This window comes from Scyliorhinus torazame, chromosome 18 (assembly GCF_047496885.1).
Source record: "Scyliorhinus torazame isolate Kashiwa2021f chromosome 18, sScyTor2.1, whole genome shotgun sequence".
NCBI classification, from domain to species: Eukaryota; Metazoa; Chordata; class Chondrichthyes; order Carcharhiniformes; family Scyliorhinidae; genus Scyliorhinus; species Scyliorhinus torazame.
The window spans coordinates 8,669,155-8,688,251 of record NC_092724.1 but is presented as its reverse complement, the minus strand read 5'-3'; the positions used below and the strand labels follow the sequence as shown (position 1 = coordinate 8,688,251).

At 47.2% G+C, this 19,097-nt stretch overlaps 1 protein-coding gene across 2 annotated transcripts in view; it reads left to right on the top strand.

The window, feature by feature from the left end:
- Positions 1 to 19,097, top strand: part of LOC140394924 (TLE family member 5-like) — a 134,580-nt gene that overhangs the window by 26,652 nt on the left and 88,831 nt on the right. For both annotated transcript variants that reach the window (XM_072482117.1, XM_072482115.1), the window contains exon 2: positions 12,539 to 12,636. In XM_072482117.1, the coding sequence (XP_072338218.1) occupies positions 12,539 to 12,636 (98 nt within the window). The remainder of the gene's footprint in view (positions 1 to 12,538; positions 12,637 to 19,097) is intronic.

The following is a 19,097-nucleotide window of genomic DNA, read 5'->3' as shown; positions in this document are numbered from 1 at the left end:
CTCTTCTGACTGAGTTGGAAAGTATAGCACAAGCAACTAGGAATTCTTTCCTTTTTACGCCTGAGCATTCTGAGTTTTCTACTGGGAAGTGGCCCGTGCAGAGTCTGCAGACTTCGAAATCCCGGTTCCTCGCAGCCCATGTAGCGTCACTGTGTGCACAATCGCTCTCAATGCAACACGAGCAAGTCTTCCCCGACTGTCGGTCTTCTTACTCTCTTCGCATCGGGGGGGGGGGGGGGGGGGGGCGGCAATGCGTCGCCGACGTCTGTTTGTGCAGGTCCAGTCTCGAGAATCTTGCATTGTTCCTGATGCCGCTCCCCAGTCAGTTAGCGAAAATCTTCTTTCCAGTGAGTTTTGTTTTTATTTTTGCCTCCGTCCTCGTTGCCAGTTTCTTCTCGTTATATTTCTTTGCCACACAAGGGAAACCCCGGCGTGCAGGGGCATGTCCACGAGGTAAGTATGGCTGACCCCACAAGAGAGGGGGGGGGCATACAGAACCCCCCCCCCCTCCCCCATCAGAATGATCGGCTGGAATGGGCGGAGGCAGCCAGTGAAAAGATCCAGAGTCTTCTCCCATCTTGAAAGCCTGATAACTTTTGCTACAAGAGACACATTGAAGGGAGAAGGACTGACTGAGGATAAAGAAAAGCTGGGTTGGACAGATGTAACAGGCGTGCTTCAACACCAGGGTGGGAGGGGTGGCCATACTATTTAACAGAACAGTAGCGTTTGCAGCAACTAACATGATGACGGATCCAGGGGGACAATAGCAATCGTCAGCGGGATTCTGGAAGGGGTTTTGGTGGTTCTTGTAAATATATACACACCAAACTGGGGCAACGCCAAATTTGTAAAGAAAGCAATGGCAGAAATTCCCACCAACTCATCATTGGGGGGGGGGAAGCGAGAGACTTAATTGTGTGCAAGACCCAAAAAGAGGTAGGTCCAACCCTAGAAAGGGAGCCAGGAAAGGCACGGGAACTAACCACCTTTATGGAGCAGATGGGTGGTTGATCTGTGGAGATTCAACTACCCGAGGGATAAGGAGTTCTTCTCCCATGTACACACAACCTACTCCTGCTTAGACGTCTTCATAGTGGGTAAATCGGTGCTTCCAGGGATAGTAGGGGCGGAATACTCTGCAATAGCAATCTTGGGCCATGCTACATGGACATGAGATTGGAGACTGGCCGGGCACAGCCCCCCTCTGATGGGAGTCTGGACACAGCCCTCCTAGCCAATGGGGCATTTAGCGAAAGAATGTCACAAGCCATTGATGGGTATATATCCTGCACCCAAGGCGGGGAGGTCTCCCGTTCTGGGAGGTACTGAAGGCGGTGAGGTGCTTGAATGGTTTAGGTTTGAGTCCGGGTTCACCTTGTAGATGAAACTTCTATACTGAGCTGTCATGGCGAGCATATGGACGAACACCATCAGCTCTGACTACGTCGAGGCAGGGGTGCCAGCTTTCCCCGCTGCTATTCACGGTGGCAATTGAATCACTGACCTCTTACATCAGCGAAGGGGTGGAAGGGCATTCGGAAAGGAGGCAGGGAGCGCAGAGTTTCACTCTTGTGTGGTGGACAAGTGTCAAACCCCCTGGCCAGCAAGGTAATGGAACCCCTGAGGGAGTTCAGAGCCTTCTCTGGTTGCAAACTTAATCTGAGCAAGAGCACAATCTTCCCGGTGAACCCCCGAGAGAGGGGGGGGGGTGGGGGGCGGGGAAACGGGAGGCGGTACCGTTCAAACTGGCCCAAACCAAGATCGGGTACCTGGAAATCCAGATATCCATCGTGGGCTGCAGCTCAATAAATGGAACTTGTCCAGCCTGGTGGAGGAGGAGAGGGACTCGCTCCCACTCTCCCTGGCGAGATGAGTGCAGCCGATAAAAATGAACGTGTTGCCAAGGTTCCTCTTCCTATTCTGATCACAGCCGATCTTCATCCCCGAATCCTTCCTCGCCAGGGTTGCTAAACTGATCATGGCCTTTGCCTGGGAGGGAAAGAGCCCGAGGAGCCTCTCCGGGTTCCTGCCCCAACTCATCTGGTTCTGAACTGCTGAACTGCCTTCGTCGAGGCTATGTCCAGAGTGATGGTGGTCTTTGCGGTATTGGAACATCCAGAGCTCTTTATGGGGTGAGGGGATAAGACCTGGCCTTCGCCTCCCTGATTACCCAGTGGATCGTTCTAGGCCAATCCACCTAACCACATCTTTGGGTTGTGGGGGCGAAACCCACACAAACACGGGGAGAATGTGCAAACCCCACACACAGTGACCCAGACCTGGGACCTCGGCACTGAGGCAGCAGTGCTAACCACCGTGCTGCCCATTTCTGTTGTGTCCCACATTTCAGACTGAGAACCTGTGTCCGTGTTTCACGCAGATCCGCTGGACATTGTACGGAAATCTCAGTTTGCAGTTCGCATTTATTACGGAAATCTCCCGAGTGACCGCCTTACAAATGGAATGTGTGGTTGCTGCTGGGTCCGTGTCTTAGCAACCACAGGAGTACCATTGCGGGCTATTGAAGCGAAGAGCAACCTTGGTGTCTGAATTCTTTCTTGTTTGCTCTTACCGATGGCTTTTATTTAAGTGAATAGAGCTTGACATTACTACACGAACGGCATCTATTTAGCCAGACTCTGATTGTAATCATAATGGCTGTATTCAGCACCAGAGGGAAAGATATGACCGTTTGACTTAAAGGTTGCTTAAAGGTCACTGCTATTGATCTATATTCATTTTCAATTCTTATAAATAAAGTGCATATCTGGTGTGTGCTAAAGATGACGGAGACAGCTTGGTTCAATGCTCTACAGTCCTGCCTGAACACAACCCACACTTCCTCACTCGGATACTCTTTCCCTGGTATCCCTCTTTCTCCCTCCATTCCTCTGTCTCGTTTTCTCTCACTCTCTCTCTCTATTGGTTGCAATGCACTCCTCCCCTCACTCCTGACTGTCCCACTACAAGTAACTATAATTGCGGTTACATTCCTTTGTAAATTTCCATGCCAATTGAATGCAACACTTACCTCATCACAATCATGCATTTCATGTAACCTTGATTTGTCTAATGACCACTTGCATCTGTCATCTCCTCTAGTTTGTTTCCCAACAGGGCGTCCAGTCAATGCAGCACAATGCCCCCAGACTGTTCACTTGGGCATCTACGCATTAAATGGATTTTCCTGGATAGTTTTCCCGTGCTGAATTCAATTTAAGTCCTCCAATCTCTAGAGCAAAGTTACACTGCAGATGCTGTGTGCTTGGGGGTTGACGTGCAAGGATTTTTCTCCTGAAGGGCAGTCTTGCGTGAGTGCACAATGTGTACTTAGGCAGACTTGCTGGACTCTGTGTGGACTCTTTAGACTGGGCTCTGGATAACATTGCGTTGCACTTGGATCATTTCGAAAGAATGTTCTGAAAATCTCATGGGAGACTGCATGTGTGTGACGGCTCAGTTCTGGTCAGCACGAACCTTCAAAGCTGGCGTCAGTCTCATTCTCTCTATTAACTTTGCACATACCCTAGTGTAGTGTTTTTCAAACTTTTCGGCTGGCCAGCCTTCGCGACCCGCGCCGGCCGACCTTCGCGATCCACCATTTTCGCTTATCTTCAGTTTACAGGTGAGCCTGCTTGGTCCCCACAAACTCACTTGCTTTGTCATTCAATGTTACATTTCTGCTAAGTTCTTGTTGCATCATTTGGAAGAAATTAAGAGGTTTGTACTCTTAACTGGCCATGCTTAGTCTTCAAATGCATTTGAGGTTTTTTTTTTAGCTTTCATTTGCCAGTACTTCCCTGCATATAACACACATGGGATTTGCATCGGCACAATTAACAAAACCAGAACTCTCAAAATCATCTTTATACTGCTGTGTTCCTGATTTCAGTTTTTTTTTCTTTTGTTTAAAGTGATCCATCTTCAGTTCTTCACTGTCCTGTTGTTTGCTTGCATGCTCCCAGCTAGAAAATGAAGGAATCGCTTCTCCGTGATTTCATGCCCACATCACGGATGCACAGGACGTGTGATGTTGGTGTACCTGCCGGGCGTGTGACCTTCTGTCTGCCGCAGGTTCCGGCCGGAAGACTGCATCGTTCTATTTCCAAGCCGGTTGTGGCCGGCATTCTCAATTTAAAAGCCGTTGCGGCCGTTGGGCACTTGGGCGCGACCGGGAATGCGGTGACTGATCACTCCATGGCCCACAGTTTGAAAAATCCTGCCCCAGTGGTCAGGTTGAACTCTGCTGATTATCTCGATAATGTGCATACTTCAGTATAAATGCCTTATCTAAATCAATAGTTATGAAGACAAATTAACAAAAGTTAAATGTGCTGCTAATGGATAACAATAGGTGTGATGGAAGACGGGAAGGGGAATAATCTTGCAGCCTTAATATCGATGTAGAGCAGCTATGTGCTGACATGAGAACTTGGACACACACAGGCAAAATAAACTTGCCTGCTGAGCAGGACATCAGCAACACTGGCCCCACAGTAACATTTTGCAGAATAGGTTTGGATGAAGCAGCTTCGGAGGGCTGTTAATAATCAAAGCATTCCAGTGGATTTTGCGTCACAAGAGGCCAGACCAGAATGTTGTGACACCCTCGGTCAGTCATTCATGGTCAATTCCCACTTGACCCAGAGTCGCAACACAGGTGAAATTCGATTTTATATTCATATTCGTGGTTTTGACCAGTCACCAAGTTTGCACATTTTAAAAAAACAATAATCCTCCTTTATTTAACAGTAATTATAATTAAATAGATAAAAAAACAACTGGCGATCTACTATCTGATTCCCAAACCCCCACCCCGTTCTCACTCTCTCTCTCACAGTCACACCTCTCACACTCTCTCTCACACAACACAGGAAAAAGGGTAGTCAAGAGGCTAATAAAATGAAAAGATAAGGATCTTTCATTCAGTTGGATGTCTTCCAGTTCGTTTCTTTCTTAAAGTTGGCTCTTCAGTTGGACTTTCTTTTCCTTCAGCTTCTAACGATCTTCACGAAGAGACAGCAGATAACCGGCAGCAGAGGGAGGGAGAAACACAGCTCCTCCTCCTTCGAAGATCCCGAGGCTTCTGGCAGCTTCTATCTGGGAAAAAAACCCACCTGGCAGGAACCAATCGTTGACTGTTGTCAGGCAGAACACGGTCCCAGCAACCCACTGGTTGCCAGTCAGCCAATTGAACTGACTTCCTTCAAAACCAGTTCCCAAGTTTCACTCTGTGCCGACGAGTCTGGTTCCTCCTCTCCAAAATACAAAACCTAGGGACACACTGCCCTGACGAGTAGTTCTCTGCTTAAAGGTGCATTCTGATTATGCGTCCACGGACCAAAAATAATAAAGTAAAAGAAATGGGAACGAAGGCGATAAACAGGAAGGACTCTTACACGATAAACATTGCAGATTTCCTCCCCTAAAGAAGATTAGTGAACCAAATGGGTTTTGGTGTGATCCCTGATTATTAATTAGACTGTCCTCTAGCAGATGTGGTGCAATTTGAATTTGTCTTTGGCGTATTTGAGTGGGCCTCTGGATTATTGGCCCAGGAGCATTGCTACCGTGCCACCCTTTTCCCCTTCCCCATCTTCAAAAGACTCCTTTTTTAAAAAGCCTGATACTGTGAGCTTGCTCCTGGCCAACCCATTTTGCTCAATTCCTTGGCGGTCCCGTCTCCTCTGCACTCCATCCAGTGAAGCTCTTGTGAAATGGTATCTTCTGCGAGGAGTGCTGTCGAAATCTAAATTGATGCTTTGGCTGGAATGTGGTGCAATGTTTCCCGGAGCTACGAACGGCAATAATGCAGACAGGCCTGAAAGAAGCATTAAAGAGGTTGATCTGTGCCAGCAATCCTTCACCAATATAGACCTGTGTAAGACGATCAACTCTTAGTTGCCAATTGAAGCTTATCCTAAGTAGCTGTGTTGCGCTCATGTGATTTGTAACGCACTCGTGTGGTCTGGTAACCATGGCAATGCTACTCATAATCTTGCAATTGGACCGGTGCAGCAACTAAACGGTGCACACTGGTGAATTTTCTCTGCTTCTATGCGGGTCGCTTACAGCCAGGAGTAGTGTCACGCTCTGCTTGTCATTGGGAACTGAATTAAGAGTTGCTCTTTGCCAACAGTGACAAATTTGGTTTTTTTTAAAAGAAGAAACTGCACACTCGACTGTTTGAGCTAAAAGTTCAGAGTCACTGTGAATAAAATAAGGAAACAAATTGGAGGAGGCCCCCTGAGCGTGCCACCTGAGCGCAGCAGTCGAACAAACTCTCATCTGGGCAATGTCTATAAAATGTCCCACTTTGAGCTTTTCGACCGGCCTTTCCAACACTCGCCGTTGTTTTTATTTGGATGGACAGCGAGAGCTGGCAGCATTGTGCAGAAGGACGAGCTGCAAGACATTAATGAGCTCAGCCACGCAAGGCCGCACAATCCCCACACGTGCAACATTGACTTGACCGGATGACTGAAACACTCTGGGGTTAATAGCTTGTCTCCTCTTAAACTAATTCAATGTTTTTGCACTGTCGGGTTTAGCGGCACCTCCCAGGCAACTTCTCCAGTGACCTCTTCGGCCACTATGAAATAAACAAATGGGGGAAATCGGGGGAAATCAACGTAAATGAACAAGTGTGGTCAAGCTGATCCGAAATGCAGGGGGTCCAGATCAGGTCAACTTGTCCAACGCTCCGAATTCCCCTGGAGCCTCCAGGGCTCAAAGACACTGCAAGAGGAGGAAAGTCGTGGCTATTAATGTTTAGGGGGTCACCCATTTATTTTATAAGTTTAGAGTACCCAATTCTTTTTTTCCCCAATTAAGGTGAAATTTAGTGTGGCCAATCCACCTACCCTGCACATCTTTGGGTTGCGGGGGTGAAACCCACGCAGGCACGGGTTCGAACCCGGATCCACGGTACCGTGAGGCGGCAGTGCTAACCACTGCGCCACCATGCCACGCTGGGGTCACCCATTTATGACGGCGATGTGGAGAAATTTCTTGTGAGGGTGGGGGCATCTTCGAAATTCTCCATTTCAGGCGTTGCTGAGTCAGTCAATACATCAAGAAAGATGCATGCTTGAACTGTAGAAAAGTTGAGGGTTATCGAGATCAGGCAGGAAAGTGGAGTTGAGGCCAAAGTCAAATCGGCCTTAATCTTACTCGATGGTAGAGCAGTCTCTTGGGGTTACGTGGACGGCTGGTCCTATTAATCTCTTGTATCCAATTTCTTTTCATTTGAAAACCTGTTCTGTTTATGGATGAGGTGAGAGACATGTTTGACTGCTGGTTGGGAGGGGTGGGCCGTATGACATAACCTCCAGGAATATCCCCCGACAAGAGTTGAAAGCCCTCAACAGGAGGTGGAGGAAAGATGGGAAATATTTCTGGGATTGGGACAATCCTTTTACATTTTCTCCCTCCGTATACTGACGTGTTAATTAATGTACATGGTGGCGACTGCAGAGATTTTAAAGATGGTTGGTACTGTTTTGAACCAGGCAGCAGCGGGACGAGGTGGAGCGTTACTGCCGAGCTGTGGGCCAGTTCCTATTGCGCAATGTGCTGGGTTTTAGTGACTGGATTCCTGCCCCATTCTAGGCCCAGATGCCCTCCAAGCGCATGTATTCGACTGGGTGCCTTTAAAACGGCCAATTTAATGCATTCGGAGATTGTTTATAGAAAAGCTTTGCATTGGCTCAAACCCCAGGCAGGATCCGAGTTTGGGCAATTTGACTGCAAAGGCAAGTTAACTCTTAACCTGCTCGATTCCTCCCCATGATTAATTCAGCCCACGTTCTGAGCACTTTTAAGGGTGAACTGGGTTTGCCCTCCGAATCGGAGAGCGCAAAGGGGGAGAAGAGGGATAAAAAGAGAGGGAGGGGGAAGTTTTCCAAAACAAAATTTGAACGCTCCAGAAATCTTGCTTGAGGAAAATGCTTCTGCAATTTCTAATCGACAGCATCTATTTCCATCATGCCAATGAATTGTATTTGTACCTGATGTTGCTTCGGGTAAGAGAAAGGTGACGGACCTGCACGCATGAAAGCACAGCTCTCTCTCATCCTGCCGCTGTCAATGTGAGACCATGCAGGCTCTGCATTGAAGCGGTGAACACATTATCTCTTGTTTGAAGCAGCTAGAGGCCATATTTATTCCAGTGTTGAAATTGTTTTCCCATACTGGAGCCATTAATATGTAGCTTGAATAGAGGGTGCTTTTTAATAATGCATAGGACATTGATATTTAAATTGTGTTCCGGGCATGGGGGATAGCCAAGGATTTGTTGGCAGACTGACCAAATGCTCGAGAGCTTTTTAGAAGCTACCTTTTTGTATGGGCAGCAGGGTAGCACAGCGGTTAGCACAGTTGTTTCACAGCTCCAGGGTCCCAGGTTCGATTCCCGGCTTGGGTCACTGTCTGTGCGGAGTCTGCACGTTCTCCCCGTGTCTGCGTGGGCTTCCTCCCACAGCCCAAAGATGTGCAGGTTAGGTGAATTGGCCATGCTAAATTGCACTTTGTTCAAAAAAGGTTAGGTGGGGTTACTGTGTTATGGGTGTGTGCTTAAATGGGGTGCTATTTCCAAGGGCCGGTGCAGACTCTATGTGCTGAATGGCCTCCTTCTGCACTGTAAATTATGATATATGCTTACTTAAAATTGGCGGACTGTATTATTATGGACTATGGTTCAGGAAGGCCACCCTGCTGGGTTCACCTAGTTCGCCTGATAGCTCGGCGCTGCTGGGCTTGTTTAAACACTAGTGGGCTGGTTTCCAGAATGCACAGCGCTCCGCCAGAATGGTAATTTTCTACATTTATGCTTTATTGAGCTGCATTGCCTTTCCAGCCTCTGGGAGTGAAAGCTGACTTGGGCTGTGCAAGGCCAGCTCTGGCTGTCGTTTAATAATAATAATAATAATAATAATAATCACTTTTTGTCACAAGTAGGCTTCAATGAAGTTGCTGTGAAAAGAGTGGCGACATTCCAGCACCTGTTGCATTCACTGCTTTCTGAAGTTAACGTTCGTACCAAGTCCAAAGCAGTGCACTTAAACACGCGGATTGGAGTTTAAATGTTTGAATTCTGGACTGGTTTATTCATTGCCGATTCCAATTTCCTGTGACAAATAAAAGTGTTATTGCGGGCTGTGTTTGTTCTGCAAGATGCTGCTGCAAGGACCTCGATCCCACCAAACGCGCAGTAGTCCCCTTCCCAAAATCATTGAGGTGTCCATGTGAAATATGGGTGGCTATGGTCTGGGGGTGCATCAGCATGCTCTGAACGAGGGGAGGAAGGACTTTCCTCTGTGTTTGTTTGACAAGAAACCTGGCGGCTAGACCATTTGCCTTTGTCCCAGCTATGCAGCACAGTGGTCAGCACAGTTGCTTCACAGCTCCAGGGTCCCAGGTTCGATTCCGGCTTGGGTCACTGTCTGTGTGGAATCTGCACCTTCTCCCCGTCTCTGCGTGGGCTTCCTCCGGGTGCTCCGGTTTCCTCCCACAGTCCAAAGATGTGCAGGTTAGGTGGATTGGCCATGATAAATTGCCCTTCGTGTCCAAAAAGGTTAGGTGGGGTTACGGGGATAAAGGGAGACAGGGTTGGGCTTAAGTAGGGGTGCTCTTTCCAAAGGCTGGTGCAGACTCGATGGGCTGAATGGCCTCCTTCTGCACTGTAAATTCTATAATTCTATGAACCGGGCAAAAAATTGGAAAAACTGTGGCCGAGGTTTTCCAGCCCGTCACGGCAATTTCCCGGCAGCCCATCCGGCTCGACATTTGCCGGCGGCGTGACCTTCTGGCACTTGCCGATGTTTTGTGTGGCTCGCCTGCCCCGCCGTGGAGGGGGGGGTTACCTTTGGCGGGACCGGAAGATGCTGCTGGTGGGACGGGTATGGAAAATCCCACCCTACGTCTCTTGTGAGCGCAGACTTGAATTTGGCAGTGGTGTTTTTCAGTGCAATAGCAAATCGGCTTTTTTCCTAATTGAGAGTTTTGCGCACAGTTGCTGCGTCTCTCTGTGGCACTGTTTACTGTTCTGTCCCAATTAGGAGAAAACATTTGAAGCTCCCAATGGCTTTGCTAGTCCATGAAGAGCAGTGTAAAAAAAGAAGAGAAATGTTATTGTACTTCAGGGTGTTCTTCATTACGGGAAGGTATCTGGAGACGTTTTGAACCTAAACACATTGCAACAACTGAAGACACTGTATTTTCCCTTGGTACCTCTTTATGTGCAGGGGAGGAAAATGAGCCAGGTTTACCCATATCTGATTGCTGTTGAATTACTATCTTTGCTAGAAGTGGCGACTGGGATCGGTTCTCCCTTTGCAATCCTGTAGTTGAACAACTTGTCTTCATTGTCGACTGTCAATGTCGACAGCCACACTGTCGACTCGCGTGTGAAGATTGGTCACAGATGGAGAATGGCTGTCTCCTGGCCATCCAAATATAGCAACAAGTCAAAGTCTTCGGGGTAGCAGAAGACAGGGGGGGAAAGCTGACGGTATAAAGAAGGGAAGAAAAAGGGTTAGTTGGGAGGATGAGGGTAAATGGCCTCGCAATTGCATTGTGATGAAAGGACTGTTTTGTGATGACCAGCTGAGTAAATTGGGTCCATAGTTTAGGAGAATCTGAGAGGTGATGTCAAAAAACATCGAACAATACAGCCCAGGAGCAGGCCGTTCGGCCCTCCAGGTCTGTACCGGTCATGATACCACCCTTGGCCAAAACCCTCAGCACTTCCTTGTGCCGTATCCCTCTATACCCGTCCGATCCATGTGTTTGTCAAGATGCCTTTTGAATGTTAATGTATCTGCTTCCACAACCTCCCCTGGCAACGAGTTCCAGGAACTCACCACCCGCTGTGTAAAAATCCTGCCTCATACATCTCCTCTAAACTTTGCCTCACAGACTTTAAACCTATGCCCCCTGGTGACTGACCTTCCATCCTGGGAAAGAGTGCCTGCCCTTCCACTCCATCCATGCCCCTCATAATCTTGCAGACCTCTATCAGGTCGCCCCTCAACCTCCGTCTTTCTAATGAAAACAGTCCGAGTCTATTCAGTCTCTCCACATAGCTAACACCCTCCAGACCAGACGACATCCTGGTGAACCTCCTCTGCACCCTCTACAAAGCGTCTACATCCTTCTGGTAATGTGGCGACCAGAATTGTGCGCAATATTCAAGTGTCATTGAAACAATCAAGGTAATGAAGGGACTTGTCAGGAAAGTTACTTCTGCCTGGAATCTCCAGATCAAGGTGCTGCAGTTCCAATATAAGGGGCAGATCATTTAGCACTCGGATGAACAAAAAACAAAGAAAATTACAGCACAGGAACAGGCCCTTCGGCCCTCCCAGCCTGCGCCGATCCAGATCCTTTATCTAAACCTGTCACCTATTTTCCAAGGATCTACTTCCCTCTGTTCCCTGCCCGTTCATATATCTGTCTAGATGCATCTTAAATGATGCTATCGTGCCCGCCTCTACCACCTTCGCTGGCAAAGCGTTCCAGGCACCCACCACCCTCTGCGTAAAAAACGTTCCACGCACACCTCCCTTAAACTTTCTCCCCTTCACCTTGAAATCGTGACCCCTTGTAATTGACACCCCCACTCTTGGAAAAAGCTTGTTGCTATCCACCCTGTCCATACCTCTCATAATTTTGTAGACCTCAATCAGGTCCCCCCTCAATCTCCGACTTTCCAACGAAAACAATCCTAATCTACTCAACCTTTCTTCATAGCTAGCACCCTCCATACCAGGCAACATCCTGGTGAACCTCCTCTGCACCCTCTCTAAAGCATCCACATTCTTCTGGTAATGTGGCGACCAGAACTGCACGCTGTATTCCAAATGTGGCCTAACCAAAGTCCTATACAACTGGAACATGACCTGTCGACTCTTGTACACAAAGAGGAGAAGTTACTTCACTCAAAGACTTGTGAACCTTTGGAATTCTCTACACCGTGGTTTAGTGATAGTGAATATATTTTGGGCTGAGATTGGCACATTTGTGGTGTCTTGGGGACTGAAGGGAGTAGATGGGAAAGGGGAGTTGAAACCCAAGAACCGCCGTGATCGTATTGAATGGTGGCGCAGTCTCGATGGGCCGAGTGGTCTATTCCTGTTATTTCTTATATTCTTGTGTACAGAGACTGAAGAAAAGCAGACCCGTTTGTCAACCATGTTAGCGAAGTATCTGTTTTTCACAAAACCCCTCCCTTCAAAGCTCGAATCAAGAGACCATCATATCCGATCATAATCTCATTGAATGGCGGAGCAGACTCTATGGGCCGAATGGCCTACCTCTGCTTCTGCGTCTTATGGTTTCATCAACAAGTCTTCACGCAGCATTCTGTCCTGTGTTTCTTTTCTTAACGATATTTCATAACCCGTAAAGAAATTGTCCGTAACAAACATGTGATTCCGCTCTACACTTGCAGGTTCGCGCGGCTAATTGTATAGCAGGTTCTTTTGTCTCTTCATTAACTTGCTCGTTTTTTTTCTTTTCCCCCCCCCCCTCAAAGGCTCCATCACAGTCAGCACAACAGTTGAAGTTTACTACCTCGGACTCCTGTGACCGAATCAAGGATGAGTTTCAGTTTTTGCAAGCACAGTATCACAGGTAATGAGATTTTTCTTTCATACGCTGGAAACCATTTCACTTTAGGATAATAAATGACTTCACTGAAAGGTGAAAGTTGCAATTTATTCCAGCTAAGCTCGAGTGCACTTTAAGATGCCAATAATTTTATATTGATGCTTGAAACCCAACGACAGTCTTTTGAGCCATAACTTATGTTGCAACTGCTGTTGGGAGCAGGCAGCTGCGTTCGACCAGTCACGCCAAGACGTGCTGTCAAATTGAGGAGGACGCAAGAACCAACTTGAAGAATTAGGTACAGGAATAGGCCATTCGGCCCCTCGAGTCTGCTGCTCCCATTAGATTAGGAACCAGATTAGGAAGTTAGAGGTCAGTAAAGAGGCAGCAACTAAAGCCAGTAAGGTATTAGATAATAAACTCAATGTGACTAAGGGGAAGAGTAGACCGGGAAGAGTTGATTACCACAAAGGGACAGGTGGTCTGAGGTGCATTTGTTTCAATGCGAGAAGTGTAGCAGGTAAGGCAGATGAACTTTGGGCTTGGATTAGTACCTGGGAATATGATGTTATTGGTATTACGGAGACTTGGTTGAGGAAAGGGCAAGACTGGCAACTAAATATTCCAGGGTATAGATGCTTCAGGAGGGATAGAGAGGGAGGTAAAAGGGGTGGAGGAGTTGCATTACTGGTCAGAGATGATATCACAGCTGTGGTTAAGGAGGATTCAAGCACTGAGGCAATATTGGTAGAGCTAAGAAATAGGAAGGGTGCACTAACATTGTTGGGACTTTACTACAGGCCTCCCAAAAGCGAGCGTGAAGTAGAGGTACAAATATGTAGATAGATTATAGAAAAATGTAGGAGCAATAGGGTGGTCGTGATGGGAGATTTTAACTTCCCCAACATTGAATGGGACTCATGTAGTGTTGGAGGCGTAAATGGAGCAGAATTTGTAAGGAGCATCCAGGAGAGTTTTTTAGAGCAGTATGTAAATAGTCCAACTCGGAAAGGGGCCATACTGGACCTGGTATTGGGGAATGATCCCAGCCAGGTGGTTGAAGTTTCAGTCGGTGATTACTTTGGGAATAGCGATCACAATTTTAGAATACTCATGGACAAAGACGAGAGTGGTCCTAAAGGAAGAGTGCTAAATTGGGGAAAGGCCAAGTATAACAAAATTCGGCAGGAGCTAGGGAATGTGGATTGGGAGCAGCTCTTTAAGGGTAAATCCACATTTGAAATGTGGGAGTCTTTTAAGGAAAGGCGTGCAGGATAGACATGTCCCTGTGAAAACGAGGGATAGAAATGACAAGATTAGGGAACCATGGATGACGGGTGGAATTGTGAGACTAGCTAAGGTGAAAAAGGAAGCATACATAAGATCTAGGTGACTTAAATCTGATAACTTTGGAGGAATATCGGGAAAGTAGGACAAATCTCAACCGCGCAATAAAGAGCTAAAAAGGGTCATGAAATATCTTTGGCAAACAGGGTTAAGGAAAATCCCAAAGCCTTTTATTCGTATATAAGGAGCAAGAGGGTAACTAGAGAAAGGATTGGCCCACTCAAAGACAAAAGAGGGAATTTATGCGTGGAGTCAAGAGGAAATGGGTGAGATTCTTAATGAGTACTTTGCATCGGTATTCACCAAGGAGAGGGACATGACGGTTGTTGAGGCTGGGGATGGATGTTTAAATACTCTAGGTCAAGTCGGCATAAGGAACGGAGACGTTCTGGGTATTCTAAAAGGCATTAAGGTGGACACATCCCCAGGTCCGGATGGGATCTATCCCAGGTTACTGAGGGAAGCGAGGGAAGATATAGCTGGGGTCTTAACTGATATCTTTGCAGCATTCTTGAGCACGGGTGAGTCCTGGAGGACTGGAAAATTGCTAATGTTGTCCCTTTGTTTAAGAAGGGTAGCAGGGATAATCCAGGGAATTATAGACCTGTGAGCTTGACGTCAGTGGTAGGCAAATTGTTGGAGAAGATACTGAGGGATAGGATCTATTCACATTTGGAAGAAAATAGACTTATCAGTGATAGGCAGCATGGTTTTGTGCAGGGAAGGTCATGTCTTACCAACTTAATAGAATTCTTTGAGGAAGTGACAAAGTTGATTGATGAGGGAAGGGCTGTAGATGTCATATACATGGACTTCAGTAAGGCGTTTGATAAAGTTTCCCATGGCAGGTTGATGGCAAAAGTGAAGTCGTATGGGGTTCAGGGTGTACTAGCTAGATGGATAAAGAACTGGCTGGGCAACAGGAGACCGAGAGTAGTGGTGGAAGAGAGTGTCTCAAAATGGAGAAAGGTGACTAGTGGTGTTCCACAGGGATCCGTGCTCGGACCACTGTTGTTTGTGATATACATAATTGATCTGGACGAAGGTATAGGTGGTCTGATTAGCAAGTTTGCAGATGATACTAAGATTGGTGGAGTTGCAGATAGCGAGGAGGACTGTCAGAGAATACAGCAAAATATAGATAGATTGGAGAGTTGGGCAGAGAAATGGCAGCTGGAGTTCAATCCAGGCAAATGCGAGGTGATGCATTTTGGAAGACCTAATTCAAGAACGGACTATACGGTCAATGGAAGAGTCCTGGGGAAAATTGATGTACAGAGAGATCTGGGAGTTCAGGTCCATTGTACCCTGAAGGTGGCAACGCAGGTCGATAGAGTGGTCAAGAGGGCATACAGCATGCTTGCCTTCATCGGACGGGGTATTGAGTACAAGAGTCGGCAGGTCATGTTACAGTTGTATAGGACTTTGGTTAGGCCAAATTTGGAACACTGCGTGCAGTTCTGGTCGCCACATTACCAGAAGGATGTGGATGCTTTAGAGAGGGTGCAGAGGAGGTTCACCAGGATGTTGCCTGGTATGGAGGGGGCTAGATATGAAGAAAGGTTGAGTAGGTTAGAATTGTTTTCGTTGGAAAGACGGAGGTTGAGGGGGGACCTGATTGAGGTCTGCAAAATTGAGAGGTGTGGACAGGGTGGATAGCAACAAGCTTTTTCCAAGAGTGGGGGTGTCAATTACAAGGGGTCACTATTTCAAGGTGAGAGGGGGAAAGTTTAAGGGAGATGTGCGTGGAAAGTTTTTTACGCAGAGGGTGATGGGTGCCTGGAACGCTTTGCCAGTGGTAGAGGCGGGCACGATACCATCATTTATGATGCATCTAGACAGATATATGAACAGGTGGGGAACAGAGGGGAAGTAGATCCTTGGAAAATAGGTGACCGGTTTAGATAAAGGATCTGGATCGGCACAGGCTGGGAGGGCCGAAGGGCCTGTCCCTGTGCTGTAATTTTCTTTGTTCTTTGTTCTTATTCAGTGTGATCGTGACTCAGTTCCACTTTCCCACCCCTGATTCCATGAGACACCAACAATGTATCAATCTTGGCCTTGAAGACCATCATCCACAAGACTCCTGGGCAGAGAATATAAGAGATCCACAACCCTTTGAGTGAAGAGATTTCTCCTCATCTCAGTCCTAAATGATCCATCCCTTTATTCTGAGACCGTGCCCCATCTTCCAATTTCCCTAACCTGAGGGAACGACCTCTGTGAAGCCCCTCCAGAATGTTTCAATGAGATCACCTCTCATTCTTCTAAACTCCGAACAATACAGGCCCAGTTCACTCTGTGTAGGCCAACTCTTTCAGCCAGGAACCTATCTAGTGAAGCTATTGCTGAACCATCTTGTATTTAACAGTGGGCAGCACGGTAGCATAGTGGTTAGCACAATTGCTTCACAGCTCCTGGGTCCCAAGTTCAATTCCCGCTTGGGTCACTGTCTGTGCGGAGCCTGCACATCCTCCCCGTGTGTGCGTGGGTTTCCTTCGGGTGCTCCGGTTTCCTCCCACAGTCCAAAGATGTGCAGGTTAGGTGGATTGGCCATGCTAAATTGCCCTTTGTGTCCAAAATTGCCCTTAGTGTTGGGTGGGGTTACTGGGTTATGGGGATAGAGTGGATGTGTGCGGTTGGGTAGGGTGCTCTTTCAGAGAGCCGGTGCAGACTCGATGGGCTGAATGGCCTCCTTCTGCACTGTAAATTCTACGATTAACAAAACGGCGTTCATGTCTTCTGGACGTTCCAAAATCTTTTGCAACCCTTTAATTACTTTTAAAGTGTTGGCACTGCTGTAATTAATGTTAGGAGAATGTGGGTCGTCAATTCACACAATGAGCAAAATGACCAGAGAATTTGTTTTAGCGATATTCCTGAGGGATAAGTGTTGGCCAGACTACCAGGCAAATCTTCCAACTCTTCTTGAAATGGTGCCATGGAGTTTTTTTAGACCCTCCTGAGAGGGCACATTGGTTCAATATCCTGTCCAACGGTTTGCATATTTCATGCAGTGAGCTTGGGGTATAAGCCCACGTTTTGGAGTAGGGCCTGAACTCTCAGCCTTCTGACTCGGGAGGGGGGGGGGGGTAAAAGAGCTACCAACAGTAGTGCTTTCAAATCATGGGGAGCGCTTGAGGTCTGTTGTGGGGGCCAAATATTATATGTCCAAGTCTGCGGGTGACACAAAGATAAATGGGAATGTGTTGTGAGGAAGGTACACAAAGCATTTTCAAGGGGATTTGGACTGACTGAGTGGGCCAGAACATGGCAGATGGAAAATAACGTGCAAATGTGGGGTTATCCACTTTGCTGGGAGGAATAGATGTGCAGGTATTTTCAAATGGTCAGAGACTCGCAAGTGTAGATATACAAAGGGGCCTGGATGTCCTTGCCAATAAGTTACTGAAAGCTAACGTGCAGGTAAAGCAAACAATTAAGAAAGCTTTATCACAACAGGATTTGAGAAAAAAAAAGTAGCAAAACCTTGTGTGAATTGTATAGAAGCTTGGTTAAACCACACCTGGAGTAGTGTTGGTCCAGATTTGGCCCCCTTACCTCAGCAATAATATTGTTGCCACAGAGGGAGTGCAAGAAAGGGGCAGTCACTTTGGACTGAGGGGAGGAGAAATTATTTTTATTTTTACAGCGGAGGGTTGTGAGTCTTGGGAATTCTCTATCTGTGAGAGCTGTGGAGACTCGATCATCGAGTACATCTAAAGCAAATGCGAAAAGGATGTGGGGATAGTGTGTGGGGGAGGGAGGGGGAGGCATTGAAATGGATGATCATCCAGGCTCGTATCGAATGGCACAGCATATTTGATGGGCTGAATGGTCTACCCCAGTTCCTATTGTTGTTGTACATGTATCTGGGGATGGTTGTACAGTGGTTATGGTGCCAGTTGAATTTTAATTGCCTTGATCTTGAAGGACAGGAGCCTGTCAACTCGACCTAATCTGGGCTACACGTGACTCCAGTCCTATGCCCTGGTTGCGCCTTAGCGCCCTGTCATGTGCCCAATCAAACCATCCTGCTATAAAAGACAATGCTGCCTAAAAAGTCATAAAAGAGGCCCACCACCTTCTCGGGGCTGCTAAGAAACGACAGCTGCACATCTCGGAGCAGTGTTGAAGAAAAAGGTAACGGGGGCCCAAAAACCCCCAAGATGTTTCAATCCTGAAAAAACAATGTCCTGAGGCTGATGAGAGTTTACTTGATGTCGACGTGCACTCAAAGCCTTGATATTGTTTTTTTATTTGCTGATCTTGTGCATTCTAGTGTTGCTGTGATGTGGACTATGGAAATTTATAATAGTTCCTGCAGGTCTTCTGGAGAGCTGAAGATAAACCAAGGTGAAGGAAGAAATGTTGATGGGGTATGGCCTGTAGAGCCGTTAAAGGCCTTTACTTCAGTAAGGCCCATTCAAGTCCATGACTTTTATATTGACAGATGGAATTGGAGTTATTCAGAGTATTAAGAATTCTTCTGCGCTTTCTTGGGTGTTCGCGGAGTGCATTTTCTGGACCCAAAGACTGGATTTTTTTGACGGACGTGATTTGATATGCCAGATTGATTGTAGATTGCATTCATAATTGAGGCCTTTATCAGTGTACAATATAAGCTAAGGGATAGCTCTTCTTCAACCACGTACTGGTTTTCTAGATGTGCATGGTTTTACTTTTTCAAATTCATTTTACGGGATGTGGGTATCGCTGGCCAGGCCTTCCCAGTTGCCTTTGAGAAGCAAATTACTGCGGATGCTGGAATCTGAAACGAAAGAGAAAATGCTGGAAAATCTCAGCAGGTCTGGCAGCAGCGGTAAGGAGAGAAAAGAGCTAACGTTTCGAGTCCGATGACTCTTTGTCAATTCCCGTACCGGCCTCCCCGAGCAAGCGGCGGAATGTGGCGACTAGGGGCTTTTCACAGTAACTTGGGTCACTGTCTGTGCGGAGTCTGCACATCCTCCCCGTGTGTGCGTGGGTTTCCTCCGGGTGCTCCGGTTTCCTCCCACAGTCCAAAGATGTGGATTGGCCATGATAAATTGCCCTTAGTGTCCAAAATTGCCCTTGGTGTTTGGGGGGGGGGTTTACTGGGTTATAGGGATAGGGTGGAGGTGTTGACCTTGGTTAGGGTG